We start from the raw sequence: 276 nt of genomic DNA, 5'->3' as shown, positions 1-276 counted from the left end.
ACGCGGCGAGGCCCGCAGCCGGGCCGTCGGCAAACAACGGGCCTTTAGTTTTCAGGTGGCGGAACTGACCGCGTCCAGCCAAGCCGCCGTACTGTTGGGATTTTTAAATTTCTCCTGAGTGAGAAACTAGCAATCGAGATGGAGCCATCCGGTTGGTGCCATTTTAACTTTTGGTCCCCCAACAGGTCCAAGACGAGCCCCCCCACCTGCCTCCCCCTTCTTTCTTCTTCCCCGCCCTCCCCACCCCATCTAGACGGGGGCGGGGGGAGGCAGCCG

The 276-nt window shown here is 61.2% G+C and overlaps 1 protein-coding gene across 1 annotated transcript in view; it reads left to right on the top strand.

Annotated features, from left to right (window-relative positions):
* The first annotated feature begins 60 nt into the window (after positions 1-60).
* CITED1 (Cbp/p300 interacting transactivator with Glu/Asp rich carboxy-terminal domain 1) overlaps positions 61-276 on the top strand; it is a 3,265-nt gene continuing 3,049 nt past the window's right edge. Inside the window, exon 1 of the mRNA XM_025044454.1 lies at positions 61-151. Within this exon, the coding sequence (XP_024900222.1) occupies positions 139-151 (13 nt within the window). The 5' untranslated portion in view covers positions 61-138. The remainder of the gene's footprint in view (positions 152-276) is intronic.

This window comes from Pteropus alecto, unplaced genomic scaffold, assembly GCF_000325575.1.
Source record: "Pteropus alecto unplaced genomic scaffold, ASM32557v1 scaffold312, whole genome shotgun sequence".
Taxonomy (NCBI): Eukaryota; Metazoa; Chordata; class Mammalia; order Chiroptera; family Pteropodidae; genus Pteropus; species Pteropus alecto.
Note: the sequence above shows the minus strand (reverse complement) of the source record. Positions and strands in the feature narration are given on the sequence as shown.